We start from the raw sequence: 15,466 nt of genomic DNA on the forward strand, positions 1-15,466 counted from the left end.
CACAGGGAGGGCATTGGGGGACTGATCCTGTAAACACCAATGCTCAGAAGTAATCCTTACTGGGATATCTCCACTGAAGCCAGTGTGGTCACTGACATACTTAGAGACCATGTGTGAGTGTGTGTCGGATTAGGCTAACAATTTAAAGTAAGGCTGATTATGGGTCCTCTAGTTTTACTGCTTCCTGTCTGGAACCATAAAAAAAGCCCAGTGTCACACAAATGTATGCCCAGAAAAGCAGAGACAGTTGCCAACACTGGGCTTCTGGAGTTAACTGAACTTCAGGCAGCAATTCGGATTTCCTGCTGTAATTAGAACATTGAATTATATTTAAATGGAGGCATTAAGCAATTTTTTCCCTCTAATTATTTTAATTAAACCCTGACATGGTAAGGACTGGGGAGGAAAGGATGAGATGACTTCACATGTCTTGTTCTGCTGGGCCACACACAGCTCTAGGATTTCAGGTGTGTGGGTGACGTTCATCTTGCCATGACAAAAGAAAAGCTAATGTCTTTCAACCTATGGCCTGATCGCCTTTAGTCATACGCACCAGCCCTCACCCACTGGAGGCACAAAAGTCAGTCCTTGGTGCTGCATTGCGTGCTGAACTCCGGGAGGCAATGTGGCAGACAAGATGGAAGCCCTCCTGGGGAGCATTTGCAACACGATCCATAGAAAGGGGGGCAGCATCCTTGCTGCACTGCCTGGCCCATTCACCCTGTTTCCCCCCACCACCACCACCACTACCACCCCTTTTGGGCATACAGTGCATACGGGAACAGGGTCTCTTGTGGCTCTGTGCAAGGTCTGGATAGGACCCAAATTGGGTTCCTCACTGCACAAGATTTGGCCAGAACCTGGCCCTCAAATAAAGTGGCTTCGGTAGAGCTACTCTCTTATTAGAAGCCCTTACTCAAGTGTAATGATGGCAGAATTGGGCCCATAATCTTTTATATCTGCTGTGAAAGTCATGCTACAAAACATGGAATTTGAGCAAATTGCAGTAATTCCATGGCTAAATTTTCTTTTTAAAAGGGTTGCCAAAGCCCTTGTGGTTTTGAAGATAACCTTCCAAACATGTGGCAAGTGTAACTGATGCACTGATGTCTGTCTGAGTCTGCAGGCAGCCTGAAACAACAGCTCTAAGGAGAGGTATGAACTGCTCCATTCACCTCAAGGGGCTGTTAACGCTGTTGTCATTGAGTTTCAATGTAAATAGCAATGTTATTAACTATCACATCAGCAGAAAGGCCTGGTCAGTGTATTGATTCATCATGGTTGGATGCAGCGGGGGCTATTGGGGTGGGAGGCAGCATAGCAGTTGGTTACCATCGGGGCTGTTCAGAGGCCTGAGGTACTCTTGCCCCATCCTCCAGCCAAGCACCTCAACTGCCTCCTCAGCCCCATTCGTGTATTCCTTCCTTGGTCCCAACAGTTCTTTACCCTCCACCCTATAACAACCTCTAGGGTAAGCTTGCCAACACAGAGATCTCTGCCCTACTGAAAATGGAACATTGGGACAGCTTAAAATCAGCTGAACTTACCAGGGAAATCAATATCCCAAGAGGCACTGGGGAGACACTATCATTCAGATTCCATTGTAGCGCTGACTGTGCCTGATCCTGCAGAGGAACTTCTAGCCAGTGTCAGACTGCTGCAGAAACCAGGAGGCCTGGCAGCTGAACTTAGAGCCAGCTTGCCACAGGGCATTAAAGTATCACTGCCGCCAGATCAGAGGCTGGGAGCAGTCGTTATTCTAGCAAAGCTCCCCCTGATCTCTAGCGAGACCGGGCCCTACATCTCTAAGCGTGTCACTCTATTACAGAGGTGGGCAAACTATGGCCCACGGGCCACATCCGGTCTGCAGGACCGTCCTGCCCAGCCCCTGAGCTCCTGGTCCGGGAGGCTAGCCCCAGGCCCCTCCCCTGCTGTTCCCCCTCCCCCGCAGCCTTACCTCGCTGCGCTGCCGGCACAATGCTCTGGACGGCATGGCTGCAGAGCCTGGCCTGACCCAGTGCTCTGTGCTGCGCGGCTACCTGTCCTGATGCAGCCGTGCTGCCAGCCACTGGTGCTCCAGGCAGTGCGGTAAGGGGACAGGGAGTGGTGGGGGGGAGGTTGGATAGAGGGCAGGGGAGTTCGGGGGGTGGTCAGGTGCTGGGGGGGTGGATAGGGGTTGGGGTGGTCAGAGGGTGGGGAACAGGGGGTTGAATGGGGGCAGGGGTCCTGGGGCAGGCCAGTCAGGAAGGAGAGGAGAGGTTGGAAGGGGCGGCAGGAGGCAGTCAGGGGATGAGAAGCACGGGTGGGTCGGATAGGGGGCGGGGGCCGGGCCATGCCTGGCTGTTTGGGGAGGCACAACCTCCCCTAACCGGCCCTCCATACAAGTTCAGAAACCCAATGCGGCCCTCGGGCCAAAAAGTTTGCCCGCCCCTGCTCTATTAGATGCTCCCAGCATTGCTTACAGCATTTTCCCATCCTGGTGTGCCCTTGTAATCCAGGCTAACACTGTGGCTGTGTCTTCCACCACTGTCCAGATTTGAGTCAGCTACTGCCTTCATGGTTTAAGTCTGCTACTGCCTCCATGTTAACAGAGCTGGTCCTTCACCTCCAGCAGTAGTAGTTTACTCCTTTAGATCCAGAGATCCTGGTTCAGTCCTAAGTTCCCTGTAAGCTGCACGGCTGCGCAGCATCCTATTAAGTGCTGCGCAGGTGCTCAGGGAACCGGCCTGGCCGGGACCAGCCACAGCTGGGGGAGAGACGTCCCTCCCCCAGCCCCAACTCAGCCCCGGGCTGAACCTGCATCCCCCGGCCCCAACCCAGCCCCAGACCTGCCGCGGCTGGGGGACAGGCACCCCTTCCCTGGCCCCAACCCGCCCCGGACCAGACCTGCCGCGGCTGGGGGAGGGGCACCTATCCCGCAGCCTCAGCCCCAGAGCTGCCGAGACAGGGAGAGGCGCCTCTTTCCCGAGCCCAGGTGCTGCTGCGGGGAAAGAGAGCTGTGGAGAGTCTTCTCTTCCTACCATAGCCCCGGGGCAGCCTTCACCCCAAACCCCTCATCCTGGCCCCACCCTAGAGCCCGCACCCCCAGCTGGAGCCCTCACCCCCCACCCTCTGCCCCAGCCCTGAGCCCCTCATACCTAGCCCAGCCGAAGCCCTCACCCCCCACCCACCCCAACCCTCTGCCCAGCCTGAGCCCCCTCCCACACTCCGAACCCCTCGGCCCCACCCCCACCACATGAATTTTGTTATGTGCACCAGTGGTTGGAGCAGTGGAAATTGGGCCTAGTAGTCAGTGCAGTGGCAGTCAGCCCAGGAAATGGAGCTGGAGTTCAGACCCAAAATCAGGAGTCAAAAGCAGAGTCCAAACAAGGCAAGCGTAGGACTAGGAGCTGGACTGGAGCAGGTGGAGTCTGTCACCACTATCAGACAGGGGAGAGTCCCAAGGGCAGACTGAACAGGTGCTATGGCTCCTGTGAGGCTTATACATCTGCCCTGCAGTCACCAGACCAGCTCCTGGCTTGTGGATTGACTGAGCCTAGCACAGGAATGACTCACCCACTGCATGTAGCTTAATCAGGCTCTAGTTCAGGGACTCCTCATGCAGCCAGCCTTCTGCCTGCCAGGGAGTGGGTCATCGAGCCACACCCCCAGCTCTCTAACTCTCCTTTGGCTGGAGAGTAGCTTCACAGCCTTTCTCATGTCCCTAGTTAACCCTCCCCCCAGCTGCATTATACAGCTTGGAGAGGGACTCAATGAAACATGAATAATACTAAGTGCCCATCATTAGCTCTTGTTACACAGCAGAAAATCAATACAGGCTCTGTTACAATATGGGACATGCTGTTACTACTGGCCCTGTGTTTTGAGGACACTACTACAGCAGCCTGCAGCATAGAAAAGCTGATAAAGGCTGAGCAGCAGTTCTGGGAACTTAGGCTACTGCAGCCCTGGCTATTAATCACACATTTATTTGCAGGTGGCTTGTGCCAGAAAGACTTTACGGAGCCTCAGCATTTCCTTGCGGACCAGGTAAGACAAAGCTTTCACCCTTCCACTGTACCAGACACTGGGTTTCTGCAGACACCTGGTGGCAGCAATATTATCAGTAAGGATAACATACTTTGGTCTTGAATTTCTTTCTTTAAACAATTCTCCCTTCCAGTCACATGTACAATAAAAACCATTAACACACACAGATTGCCCTTGTTATCCCAAGATCCCAAACTCCACTATGAAGAGTGAGTATTGTTATCCTTGCAAGTGTATAACCCCCATTTTACAATAGGGAAAATGAGTCGCAGGGTGATGAAGTTCCCCCAGTCACACAGCTTATCTGGGTCAGAGCTGGGGACTGAACCCAGATGACCTGACACTAACACCTAGACTTTAGCCATACAATCATCCATCCTTCCTCTTCTATACAGCATCCATTAAAGAGCTGTGCATGGCAGGCCTGGAGCTGTCCACAACCAAAGCCATTTCAAATAGCACACGCAAAACAATGACATCTCAGGCCAAACACAGCCTGGGGCAGGTGCGATGCAAGCAGGATATGGACAGCTCCAGGCCACATCCACCAATGATGCAAGTGCCAAGTGACTCTCTGCGGATGTGCATTAGCTAAATATAGACTTTTCAATAGCCTCAACATCATGCTGTCTGAGCAGCTCAGAAATATTAATGGCCATAGCCTCACAGCACCCCCACTACGTAGGGAAACTTTATACAAAATTTTCCACAAGCTGAGCTGAGGTACAGAAAAGTTAAGTGACTCACCCAAGATGTCTTTAGTAACAGCAGGTATTGAACCCAGATCTCCTAGGTCCCAGTCTAGTGCCTTAAACACAAGGCCACCCTTCCCCTGTGTGCAGGCTAACAAGCTTCCTGACCAACAGCAGTCTTTATCCCAAAAGAGCCCAAATCACTCTGCAAGCTAGTCACATGGATTGCTGCACCCACCCCACGAAATGCAGCCACTTCTAGGTTGTTTAATAGGGCACAGTAACACCATCTAACAGTTCAAGGCAGGAAGTGAAAAAATAACCTCTTACCCCAGTTGAATTTGCAGGACAAATGGAGAGCTGCCAAAAGCTGAAATTCAGCCAGGACAACAGGGTTAATACTGATTGCTACTCTAATAAAGATGCTGTGAGATCTTGAATAACCAAGCTTTGCTTTTATGGCTCATGTGAAAGGCACACCCCAGGCAGTACAAGGATAAAAGGTTGAGAAAAATCTGACCTGGGAGGAAAAGTTAAAAAAAAAAAAAAAACTGGGCATGTTTAGCCTTGAGACAAGACAACTGGGGGGCGGGGGGGACCTGAGAAGAGTCTTCAAAATATGCCAAGGGCTGTTGTAAAGAGGATGGTAATCAATGGTTCTCCATGCCCACTGAAGATAGGACAAGAAGTAATAAGCATAATCTGCAGCGAGGGAGAACTAGGATAGATATTAGAAAAAACTCTCTATGAGGAAAGGTAAACATTGGAATAGGCTTCCAAGGGAGGTTGTGGAATTCCCATCACTGAAGGTTAAGAACAGATTAGACAACACTTGGCATGGAGACCCAGCTCTAGGTTTGCTTGGTCCTGCCTTTGTGCAGCTGGGCAGGATTAGATAACCTTGTGAGGGCCTTTCCAGCCCTATGTTCTCTGAGTCTATGATAGCACCATGCTGGGGAACTGGCTTAGAGGAAGGAACCCCAGGTACTAATTGCTACCCCACTTCCTGGAGGTCTCCCAGCTCCCATGCAAATAACGACCCAGCCCCCACCCCCACTTGGGGTGTGGGAATACAGCCAGTGTGGTGCAGCCTGCCGATGGGTAATTCACATGAGTATTTATGACAGACAGTGATGAGGGAGAAGAAAGTGTCCTTCTCTTCCAGGAAACTTCTAGCGAGTCAACTAGAATGCTGTTGCGGTGGCGTATTCCGATGGCCTGGCTGCTGCAGTAATTGAAAGCTTTTCAGCACTATCTGTCTCCCATACTCTGCCGGATACTGTGACAAGAGGAGTTAAGATAGAACATGGGCCGTGGAAGTCCTGTTGGGTTAGATAGCAGGAGCAAGGCTCCCCGACACACTGTTAAAAGCACACCTGCCTCCAGTGCTAATGCACAATGCCTGGACAAATGTACCCTGCCTTGGGAGAGCCAGTCCATTTAGATGTAATTGCATTAGGCTGGAGTTTGTTGAGATACGATAGCAGCAGCAGCACCCCGGGGAAACAGAACACCAAGGAAGGAGACAGCTAATCCATGCAGGGGAGATGGACAATGTGAACAGCAAAGCAAGCAACCCACCAGCACATATAAACCACTGCTAGAGAGTGCACGGACAACCTCAGACACCTTCCTCGGCTCCCCATTCCTTCCAGGAGCTCATTCATAAATCCTTCCACCAACTAGCTCCAGCCAACCTTACTGGTCTCATCTATCTCCCTTCTCTCTCCTCTTGCAGTGATCTCAGTTTCCCTGCTATTGGTGTAAGAGCTTGCTCCTCTGCAGCTCCTGCCATCTGCAACAGTCTCCCTGAAGCTCTCAAATGCATTTCAAATTCCAGCAGAAGGCATCCTTGTTTCCCCTTGCCTGTGCCTCTAAATTGCTCTCCCATCTTCCTTGCATCCATCTCGGTAACTGCATTGCTGAGCTCTGGAAAGCCTTTTGGGATAGAGCCCACAGAATAGACGTGAGACAAAATAAAGCTGTAAAAGGGAAGAGTCTCTCTTCCAGAAGCTATGAAAAGGCACATAATTTTCAGCTGCGGGGAGCATACAGGAAACAGGGGACAAATGTCAGCCACATACTGCCCCTGGAGACACCTGTGAGATGACCTAACAAGGACTCGACCTGGGTAACAGAATGACTGACAATAACCACAGAGTCTTAAGGCTATGATTTTCAAATGCTCCCTTTGAACATCCCAGTCTAAATGACTGTGAACCACTTATGGGTCCTTCTTCCCAAATTCACCTACAGGTTACAAAATACTGTGTACTGGAATGAGATAAAAACATTGTGAATTATTTATTTTCACGGGATCAGTGAAAACTTTGAAAAGCCAAAGAACTTCCTTCCAACAGCCAGGTAAATCTGTGACAGAGCAGAATGTGTCCCTAAACATACCTAGAGCTATCAAGCCAGTCCATGGTAAGTGATTACGTGGCCGATAAGGCTAGGTCTGAGCTGCTCTACAACAGAACCTGATGGTTGGATACTGTGCACATGGCATCAGACCTCTCAGAACAGAAATGGGCCTGGCTGGTCAGTTACTGTGTTAAATGGCGGTTGTGAGCAGGACCACGTCAGGTATGAAGGAAAAGGAAATGCTGGCCTACCTGGGGCAATTTCAAAGAGGTGTTTCCCTGGTTCCTCAGCATGAGGGGTCAGCTCGCTCACCTGATTGCCTTGCAGTGGAATGAAACCCTGTAATGGACACAGAAATACCAGTGAAGGGGGAAAGGCCACGAGGAAAGCAGGGAAGGGATGATAACACAGAACAGGGTTTTGCAGATTTAGACCCCTCTCTCTCACTGATAATCTCTCTTTTCCACCCCACGCTTTTCTTTCTGGTCTCTCCCTCCTTCTCTGGGTCTGCCTGTCTAACACTTGCCTCCTCTGTCCTTTCCCACAATCTGGCCACTGTTGATGCAAGAGTCTTCTCCTCTCCCTCAACTGATATTTCTTACTGAGCCCCAGCATGTTCAGTGCTGTACAGTCAGATAAGGAGATACTCGCCACTCCAAGGATCTCTATTTCTGACATCAGCACTACCTCTGCCATTGGGAACAGCCTTCCTGTATCTCCCGATCTGCTAATGCCATTTCTTATTCATCTAGTCTGAAAACATCTGTTCTCCTTAACTTCTCTCTCTCTCTCTGATTGTGGTCTGAAAGCCAAACTTCTCATTCGCAGGTGGCTAAGGTTACACACCAACATCCATATTTAGGTGGCCTGATTTTCAGAGGTGCTGCACACCCAATTGCTCTCACTGGCTCCCTCGCTGCAGAGGGAGGCATTTGAAGCAGATCAGCTGACCCAAACTCCCTTGGACCTTGGAGGAATTTGAATCCCAGTCCAAACTCCTCTCACTAGTCCCAAAATCGCAGGCTGTATCTCAAGAGAGGGCTGAGCCACTCTATTTGCTTCCATGTCCAAATGCCCCCAGAGTTTATGGCTGTCTGCAGCTGGGGGCACTGATGGTTCAATGGTATATTTGGATTTGCCAGAAAGGCCTTTAGAGGGATGTCACAGCCATCCACCATCTCCCAGTGGTGCACAGCTGGGCTGCCCATTACCATGGAGAGGAAAGTCCCTCCCCTTATTATGGGCTGGGAGAGGAAGCAGCACTTCCCTTTGAAGTCCTGCTGTGGGAGACCAGAGGGAGCTGGCTAAAAAGTTCCCACTTCAGGTTCTTAGGAATCTATGTGAGGTGAAGAGTGGAATGGCGGGCCAGAGTGGCTGGCAGATGAGAAAGGTGGTGAGGGGCAGATGGGCCTGTCCCCCATGGATGTCTTGTCCCCAATGAGCCCACCTGCCTTTGCAGGAAGCTGTTTGTGGCCCAGTGACAATTTTTTCCACTACAACATCCATGACACCCAGATTCCAAATGAGAACACAATGTTCGCCCTGCAGTCATAATTTATATTCATGCACACAGTTGTTATCGGCTTTCAAATCATTTTAACAATAGACAAACCCAAGAGACAATGGAGCGTGTATAATATGCAATGCTGGTAATCAAAATCAATCCCAATTAGATTCTCCATCTGCTTCCAAGTTTGTGTTATTCAAGTAACACAATTCTGGTATTTGATGGGGATGAGAGAACCCAGAATTTCGATTAAAGGAATAAAACCTGCCATGTGACCTTTGCATTCTTCCTTGGGTAGCTGGAAAGACAGTAAATTAATTTTTTCATTTATGTTATTGCATAATTTTTTCTCTAGGAATAATGTCTTTTGCACAGTTGCTTTCTTTGGAGAAATTACTGTAATAAACCAAGGAGCCAGCTGGTATTAAATGTAAATGAATTAAGAGTTTACTCTTTTCTTTGAGTGTATAATGTTGAAATTACCAGACATAAATTACCGAAGCAGCAATTCTTGACCTGGAAAATATCGTCAGCTGGTAAATAAGCTCGGATTCATCAAGCCTCATGATGCAATGAGTTGGGACTCACTTTCATACAGCCCACTTCATTAAAATAACTCACTGCTCTGAATGGATGGATCATCCTGTCGCTATAGAGGGGGCAAACAGGCATCTCACTAAAACCTGGTAGGGAATGAAGAGTCGGGTCCACTCCTAACACAGTGGTGGGGGAGGCAGCCCCCTTGTCTGAGTGGAGTTGTCTGGCCAACTCTTGTCGTGGTATCTACGGACTCTGGAGGGAGCTTTATTCAGCTTCTCTTAATGAGGGAGATTAGTATCAGTTGAGAATGGTGACACTCAGGAAAGAATCCACTCCAGAGTTTGGTACTCCATTCCAGTGAATTACATGTTACAATCACTCCAGAGTTTATAAGGCTACAGTCCAGTGAACTAATAACCCACTCAAGATTTTATGGGACTCCTCAACTAGGGAACAGACAATAATAAATGCTAAAAAACCCACCAACCCTGTGTTGCTGCATCATTAAGGTTAACAATCACAAAAAGTTGGGAAATGCAAAAGTTAGTTTCAACAGCAAAATTACCTTGGTTACACTGCACATAATACCTAGCTCTTATGTAGCACTTTTTCATTCATACATCTCAAAGTACTTTACAGCAGAGTATCATTATCCATATTTTACAGATGGGGAAACTGAGACAAAGTGACTTGCCCAACGTCACCCAGAAGGCCAGTGACAGAGCAAAGAACTGATCCAGGTCTTCCGAGTTCCAGTCATCTATCCACTGGGCAACACTGCTGCATCTGTGCTGTATATTTAATGAAACACACTATTGCTGTTCCTTTGTAGAGAGCAAGAGGAACAGTGTACCAGAGGAAGAGGAAGCAAAATAATATCATCCAGCCTGGTTAGGGGTTCTGCTGGGACTTTAAATAACAAAAAGTCAGGGGCTGCAAAAGTGAAACTGTGCAGTCTTAATGCATTCATGTCATTTTCTCAATTTAATTTCCCTGGATTCTCAAAGAATTACCCCCCTGTACTTAATATAATTACAACAGATGGGTTTGCCTGGGTTTAAAAAAAAATTGTTAAATTCTTTATGGAAAATTTGACGTGGCTTTGAAAAATGTTCATCTGAAAGAGAAAGGAAGGATGGAGTTGAGTCACAGAAATCCAACAGCTGGCACACAGTGCTTGAAATCAGAGTGCTAAGAGGGCTGGCCAAGCTCTGGGAGGGACTTGGACCATCTACTGCTGGATGGCCCACCCATGGCTCCTGTGGCAGAGCAACTGTCAGGAGGAGGCTGATGAAGAGGTCTCAAGACTTTGGGGTACATGGGAGCAGCCCATCTGAAACACTGGAAAGGTGGGCAGAGCCCACCAAAAACTAAAGGCCCACCCCCCGCAGGCAAGGGAGGGGCCACAGGATAGGAATCAACTGACCGCATAACTTAACTTAATATTGCACTACTGCTGTATTCTTGTTTGGATTGGAACGTTTGTGTTTTTACTAACAGTGTTAAAATATTGAAAACTCAGCTTTTCCTTAAGGGTGAGTGATGCCACCATGCAAGTTGGGGTTCCAACCAGTCAGTACTTCTAATTCTACTGGGCCTGAGAGTCTGGTGCTAGAACTGATCAAACCTCAGAGGTCTCATCAGTTTGCTAATTAGGGATTTTAAATAATCAATATAACCAATAGATGAAGCAAGACTCCTCAGTCACAGAGAGCTTCCCTGTGAAGCTTCCTCCTCCTGGACTAGAAGGGGTTGATGAGGAAGTCTCACGCCAATGTGGAACATGATATCAGGCTGATGGTCCTGAAGATTGAGGTCCTCTATTTATCCACATCTAATGGAGAGACCAATCTCCCCAGTGCTGCCCTGTCACAGAGCTTCATTGCTGAGCTAGAGGGACCACGTTTAAGGGTGAGAAGGGAGTTCAGTTTCCATGGCCCATTCTTTCTTCGGCCTCTTGTTTTTGACTTGCATCAAGGGAGCTAGTTACATAAAACAAGACAAATACAGATGGGTTACAACAACTCCCTTGGCTTCAGTTGAGTTTCATCTGCTTACACCAGGATTAGATTTTAGAGCTAGCCAAAATCTTCCATCAAAAAAAAAAAAAAAAAAAGGGTTTCCTTCTCTAAAGGTAAAAATGTTTTTTGATGAAGATTTGTGGTTTTGTTGAAAACCCAAAAACCCAAAGATTTTTCCGTTTTAAACCCAAATTTGTGTGAGCTTTTGGTTTGTCATCAAAAACTTGAAATTTATCACATGTAAATGAAATAATTTCCCAGACAGGTCTACTGAATTTGGCCCAGTATTTTGGCTCTCCTAGACAGAGAACCCATTCTCTTCTAGGATTTGCACATTATTTACAGTATGCCAGGTTTAGCCCAGGAGGAAATTATTTAGATGAAATTAAGATAATGAATATACTGCTACAAAGATCTTCACCTAAACTGCAAAAGCACAACATGGCAACTTAACAAGTTGAGCTTCCATTAGCCAGGGAGCTGTTGGATCCATCATTCCACGTCATTAATGAGACTAAATGCCACAGCTGCAACAACTGGCTTCTTCCTCTTGAACTCTGCATTTGTCAGCAGGACACAGATCAGGAATATGCCAATGAGCACTAAAATGTCATTAATGCAAACACGTTGGGAAAACACAATGATTCAACTCTCTATCACAGAGACAAGTGTGCAGAAAGGGCCTTTAAAAGGGAAAAAAATTATCAAGAGAGCACAGAACTGACTCAACAAACTTTTTCATGCAGTTGAAGGCCATGTGCTCATCAGCCATTCATTGGGATGCATATACATGCAAACCATTGGCAGATACAATATAATATAGACCCATCAGGAGTTGATCATCCAGTTATTTTTAATTAGAGATGGGCACAAGCCTCAAAGTTTGGACCGAGATTCCAAATTTTCCCAAAGCTCCGGTGTGTTCTGGTCCAAGTAATCTCAGATTTTGGCCTGACATTCCATTTTATTTTTTGTTCATTCTAACATAATATCTATGACTCTCATATTACATCAGTTCTCGCCTGCCTTAAGGCACATGGACTTCCAAAAGCTGCTGGCAATGATGGGAAAAAGGATAAGGAAATTACACAGGGAAGCTAAAGAGCAATGGAAAGGAATTATTAGCCAACAGGTGTTTCAGAACTGCTTTCCGGCCCCTCTCCCGACTCAGCAAAGCATTTAAACACAAGCTTAACTCTCACTAATTTCAATGGGACTTCAGCACATGCTTAAAGTTCAGAATAAAGACGATTAGAGTTTCCTCTTTTGGGACTTAGTGCATTCCCCTTCCGGGATAAACAAAAAGTAATGATCTGACTGGAGGATGAAGCCACAGAAAATGACAGATCATCGTGGAACCAGAATGGCTAAAGGGGGCACTAAACTAGAAAAGCGGCTGCAACCCCACACCTGAACGTGCTCTGAAGGTGAGAGGGTTGTTTACAGGGACATTTTGGTGGGGAATCAATGAGGGTCTCTTTTGCCCAGCCTGGCTTTTTCCAGGCAGTTTGGAAATCAATACAGCCAAATCAGTTCTATTCCAGACAAAACCCAATATCGACACTGACGTGTCAGCATTAGCTGTTTAACTGCTGATCGTTGTAGAGAATGGAATGGGGGAGGGGGGAAGACTTGGACATCTAAAGCAGGGCAGGTCAAACATTTTCCATTAGCACTGATTTTTGAGGAAAAATTGGGTTTGTGTCTAAACAATGTTTTTTGTAAAAAGTGTCTTTCTGCAGAAAATTTAGATTTTTCATTGACAACCCAAATGCCCGAAAACTGGAATATTTTGGACAAAATGTGGATATAGTTTGCTGTGGTGCCTCATGGGAGTTGTAGAGTGGTTTTCTCCTCCCCCTGTTCTCCTCCATGGGCTTAACGGCCAGATTACATCTCCCATAATGCACCTTAGCCAGAGAGACCGGTGCATCACAGGAGATATAGTCTGACCAGGGAGCCTAGCCTATAGGGGAAAATAGGACCTTGAGGCACCTAAACCACATCTCCAAATCAAGATGTTTTTGTTTTCACTTTTTCACTGAAAATTCCAACTTTTCAGTGAAACTTTTTGATTAAAATGAGTTTCCGTGCATGGTCTTTAATATTTTCCAAGGCAAAAAGCCCATTTTTCAACCAGCTCCACTGCAGAGGGAAGAACAGTGGAGACACACAAAGACAAGGAGGAGAAGGAAAGACAGAGAAAAGGAGGGCGGAGAAGGAAAAGAAATACAGGGTGGTGAGACAACATAGCAACAGAGTGATGCTGAACGGGACTATGAGGTAATGAATAACTAGAAGGCCACGTATTAATGACAGACCATATTTTACCCTTGATCTTTGTCCCAGCTTCCAACTGATATCCGCGGGAGATCAGCAGTGGATCGAGGGTGACATGTCTTCAGTTCATCCCCCAGCCCATAAAAAGGTACAAGACACAAGCTTGAAATCTGAATTCAGATTTCGGACACCCTTGAATTTAGGTAGAGGTTGGATCAAGAGCTGCAGTTTGCCATTCAGGCCTCTCTCTGGAAAGTACTTTTAGATCATGGGTCCATGGCGAAGGGACAGATTGTCACAGCAGCCTCCAGTATGGTCTTCCCCACCTGCATATTGTCTGACTGACCTGGGTGGAGTTGCTCTCTCACAACAGCTCCCATCAGGTGATAAGAGACTTCTCTGGTGGATAACAGAGTCTAGCTCACTACTGTCCAATCTTTCTGGCATTTCGTAAAACACCCTGTAAATAAACTAATAGAAAGTCGGAATGGTATGAAGACTCTATATCAACAGGCAGGGCATACTGATTCCCACAGCTGCTCTCACTGGTGGTGAAACATTACCGAATTTAAACAGATTGATGTGACTTCTCCACCAGTCAATAAGGTTGCATTAGCAACCTTACTCAGGAGCTAAATTAACAATTTTTTAAATCAGTTTCAATATCACAGGGTCCAACTTCTGTATACCAAAGCAGAGTAAACTCCAGCAGGTCCAGAAACAAAAACACACCAAATCCTAACTAAACGTACCTTTTTGAGCATTCTCTGAGGGTGGTCAGTTAGCCATAGAACACTGCTGGGTCAGGGGTTCAAATCCAACCTATGTCAATACTAGCTGGAGTTACCACCTTCTCTATGAAATGAGTTCTGAGGACAAATCTACACATCACAGAAGCCCCCATTTGGATTGTGTCAACAGAGAGGCCAAGTACAGTAAAAGCTTTGTTATCCGGCATGTTGGGGAAATGGATTTCGGAGTGCAAGAGGGGATGAGGGGTGCAGGCTCTGGGAGGGAGTTTGGATGCAGGAGGGGGCTGGGGGCTGGGGCAGGGGCTGGGGTGTAGGAGGAGAGGTTAGGGCGTCCTGCAGCTCTCATCGACCACAGTTCCTAGCCAATGGGAGCTGTGGAGCTGGCAGTCGGGGAGGGGGCAGCGCACGGAGCACCTGTGGCCGCACCTTGGCCTAGGAAGCGGAGGGAAATGCCGGCCGCTTCTGGGAGCTGCATGGGAGTGCTGACTGGAGCTGCCAGGATCCCTTTTCAACCAAGGATTCTGATTGAAAACTGGACGCCTGGCAACCCTATCTACATCAGGGAATGTTACAAAACATTTCCCACCAGTGCAACTGCTGGTTCAGCTGTACCAGCATGGACCCCAATATAGACAAGTATCCTGTGGCCAGACATTTTACTATGTTAGCCTCCTGTTGGTGCTGGTAGGATTTTTTTGCAGTACTCCTCATGCCCATAGAGTCAAACTGCAAGAGACACTGCTGAGTGAAACCCTGGAACACAGCCACTTTCTGGAGCTATATGAGCTTCAAGCCTTGGTGGGTAGATTCTAAGGCCAGAAGGGACCACTGTGATTATCTAGTCTGACCTCCTGCATAACACAGGCCAGAGACTTCCACTGCTGCTGCTTTGGTTGTTTGATATATTTCTGCGCTCAAAGGAACAAGAACTCCACGCTTATTGGGAAAGCAATGCAGCCTAGGGAAAAATATCCTGAACCTGCAACTACTCATTTCTCTCCCAACAAGGAAAAAACTCACTCCTGGAGTCCAAACTCCTTCCAGTGGCTTGGAAGCAGTGACACCATTATAGGGACAAATCTGTTCACCACACCTCCTGTTCCGCTCTGACCCAGGGAAGATGGACAGCTGTTCATGGTGAATCTCAGGCAATCAGCCGGAGTGTCTTTTGGGAAGAAGAAAGGAAAGTGGGTCAGAGTCCTGTGTTTCTTACTAACTTTTTTTTTGGAAGGGGGCAGTGTTTGCATGACAGTAAAAATTTGTGGGTGGCCATCTTTAACC

The 15,466-nt window shown here is 47.6% G+C and overlaps 1 protein-coding gene across 1 annotated transcript in view; it reads right to left on the minus strand.

Annotated features, from left to right (window-relative positions):
* ARHGAP22 (Rho GTPase activating protein 22) overlaps positions 1–15,466 on the minus strand; it is a 206,032-nt gene that overhangs the window by 170,379 nt on the left and 20,187 nt on the right. The window contains exon 3 of the mRNA XM_077822828.1: positions 7,337–7,424. Coding sequence (XP_077678954.1) covers positions 7,337–7,424 — 88 coding nt within the window. The remainder of the gene's footprint in view (positions 1–7,336; positions 7,425–15,466) is intronic.

This window comes from Eretmochelys imbricata, chromosome 7, assembly GCF_965152235.1.
Source record: "Eretmochelys imbricata isolate rEreImb1 chromosome 7, rEreImb1.hap1, whole genome shotgun sequence".
Taxonomy (NCBI): Eukaryota; Metazoa; Chordata; order Testudines; family Cheloniidae; genus Eretmochelys; species Eretmochelys imbricata.